At 37.6% G+C, this 2866-nt stretch overlaps 1 protein-coding gene across 1 annotated transcript; it reads left to right on the top strand.

Annotated features, from left to right (window-relative positions):
* Nucleotides 1-1364: 1364 nt before the first annotated feature.
* LOC125828068 (uncharacterized) lies at nucleotides 1365-2352 on the top strand. The gene is made up of 2 exons (XM_049507371.1): nucleotides 1365-1908; nucleotides 2102-2352. The coding sequence occupies exons 1-2, from the start codon at nucleotides 1365-1367 to the stop codon at nucleotides 2350-2352; spliced, it is 795 nt and encodes a 264-aa protein (XP_049363328.1).
* Nucleotides 2353-2866: the final 514 nt, after the last annotated feature.

Genomic DNA, 2866 nt, shown 5'->3' with positions numbered 1-2866 from the left:
ACAAGAGGTTTTACCTTGGCATTCAGAACACTTACCCACCAATCCTAAGCATCCTTTTGTAATAGTGAAATAGAATACTTAAATTTGGCAATAGTTGAACACTCCAACTGCTCAAATACCCTCTCCATGCGCTCCAACCATTGTTCAACATCCGTGGGATCAACAATACCTTCAAACTCCGCTCCACCCATTTTCCTCATTTTCTCAAAGTTATTCCCGTTGGGATCATGCATCGATTCAGCTGTGTGGTGGAAGAATTCATCCATGTGGTGGAAGAATTCAGCCATTTGTTGAAAAGGAGGATTCATGGCTTGAGTACCACGACTCATGTGAGGATGTGGACCAACTCTTACACCTTGATGGTTTCCCACTTTAGACCCACTAGTGTGGGGAACATATTGGTTCGAGAGATGTTCTCCAACCCCTTCCAGTGCATGAGGTCAGGAAACAAAGGCACCCGAACCTGCACGAGTAGGTTCCTTAGGCCGGTCAGAAAAAGTGGCCATAAGTTAATTCCTTCAAAAGGGAAGATCACATTGCATTAGGGACATGTACTTGATGCATATGCACTCTACATGCAATACAAAATATTATAAACCATGTAAGTGAACAAATAATCTATGTAGCACATTTTTTGAAAGTGAACAAGTATACAAGTAATTCACAACAAAAGTCCTAGAACCACAAACCTAGGCTCTGATGCCAACACTTGTAGCAACCCTTTCGAAAGGATACTACCACTTAAACAAGAAATCTAATTAAATACGTGCGACATTTTAAAGAGGTTAACTATGGCCATATTGATTATAATTTAGTAGAAGGCTTAGGTTCATAAAGAGAAAAAAAAAGAAATAGTTAAGGATGTGCATCCTGCCCATTTAAACATTTATTTGATGTCAAATTGATATTGCGCAGAATTTTAACTTATGGTGGATAAACCCTTCCAAAATAATATGTCAATAACTCACGAGATTTTTATGCATATATTATCCTCACACTGCAAAAATGATATAAAAAGAATATTACCAACTTTCGAGTACCAAAATTAGGTGGTTCATGCTTCACACAACCATTCAAAACAAGTGGTAAATTTAATATATTACAAAACTTGGGCTTACACATCCCAAAAGAACAAAACAAATAGCCATACTTATATTATAACCCATGGTGACATGATCAAATTAGCCCTCAAAATTTCATGTAAATATACAACACATAGATCATGTATAAGTCCCAAGATTTATACAAAATATAAATGCCTATATGCAAATATGATCTTCCTTAAGGCTCTCAAAATCTCCATCTCCAATGGCCAGCTTCATGCCTTCTCTCGATCATTCCCTACGATAGAAACAACTATCGCTATGCAGATAGCTTACTGGTGTAAGAACTATAGGATCGGAGCCCTCAGATTCACCAAATTATGGCCAAGGCAAGCCTCGCGTGCCCAGTTTCCCACAATGTGGAATGGTACTTGTAGGAGAGCTTCTGGTGCATGTTTCAATTGTGGGAGCTTTGATCTTAAAGTGAAGGATTGTCCTAATCCTAATAATGCTCCTTCCTTGAAAACTGAAGGCTTAGTTCATAAGCCTTCTATTAATCCTCATCAAACTAATAGAGGTGCAACATCTAAAAACAACCAAGCAGTAGGTGCAAGTGGAGCTAATAAAGCTAGTGGACTAACGGCTACTACACGCGCTTATGCTATGAGGCAGAGGGATTATCTAGATGGACAAGACATGGTTGTCAGTAAATTTCACTTATTTGGCTTATGTGTGTTTACATTGATTGATCTTGGTTCTACACATTCCTATATTTGTTCAGCATTTGTTCTTCCTAAAAATGTGAAATCTGTGAGACTTAATTATGATTTGTTGGTTGAATGTCCTCCTGGTTATCAAGTTGTGTGTAATCGAGTTTACCAAGATTGTCCCTTTGTGATTCAAAACCTAGTTTTCCATGCTGATTTGATTGAATTACCCTTCAAGGATTTTGATGTTATTATCAAGATGGATTGGCTTTATATATCATGCAATAGTAGATTGTAGGTCTAAGCATGTGACTTTTAAATATCCAACATTTTCACACATCATTGTACAAGGTGAAAGATCATTGACATCTAGTATTAATTCTACGGCCTTGGCAAGAAAGTTGATGCGTCAAGGTTGTGGGGCATACCTTGCTCACATAGTTGATACACGGTTTAAGAGTCCTTGTATCAAGGACATACCTGTTGTATGTGATTTCCCAGAAGTCTTCCCCGAAAATCTTCCTGGGTTGCACCCAGAAAGAGAGGTTGAATTTCCAATCGATCTTATTCCTGGATCTACCCCTATTTCTATTACTCCTTAGAGAATTGAAATCTCAATTGCAAGAACTTCTTGAGAAAGGTTTTATTCGCCCTAGTGTTTCTCCTTGGGGAGCCCCTGTTTTATTCGTAAAGAAGAAAGACGGCACTCTTAGGCTTTGTATTGACTATAGACAATTGAACCGAATAACAATCAAGAACAAATATCCACTACCAAGGATCGATGATTTGGTTGACCAACTGAAGGGTGCTAATGTATTCTCAAAGGTTGATTTAAGGTCTGGATATCACTAACTGCGTGTTAGAGATAAAAATGTCCCTAAAACTGCTTTTAGATCTCGGTATGGTCATTATGAATTTTTCGTGATGCCATTTAGATTGACAAATGCTCTTGCGGTATTCATGGATCTAATGAATCGAGTATTCAAGCCTTATCTTGATCAGTTTGTGGTTGTCTTTATAGATGATATTTTAATATTTTCCAGAAGTAGTGAAGACCATGATGAACACCTTCAGATTGTTTTGAAAATTTTGAAGGAGAAAGAACTTTATGCTAAA

This window comes from Solanum verrucosum, unplaced genomic scaffold (genome assembly GCF_900185275.1).
Source record: "Solanum verrucosum unplaced genomic scaffold, falcon-dt-bn FXZP01000078.1, whole genome shotgun sequence".
In the NCBI taxonomy this organism is placed as follows: domain Eukaryota; kingdom Viridiplantae; phylum Streptophyta; class Magnoliopsida; order Solanales; family Solanaceae; genus Solanum; species Solanum verrucosum.
The sequence above is the reverse complement of the archived record's forward strand: the minus strand, read 5'-3'. Positions and strand labels throughout refer to the sequence as shown.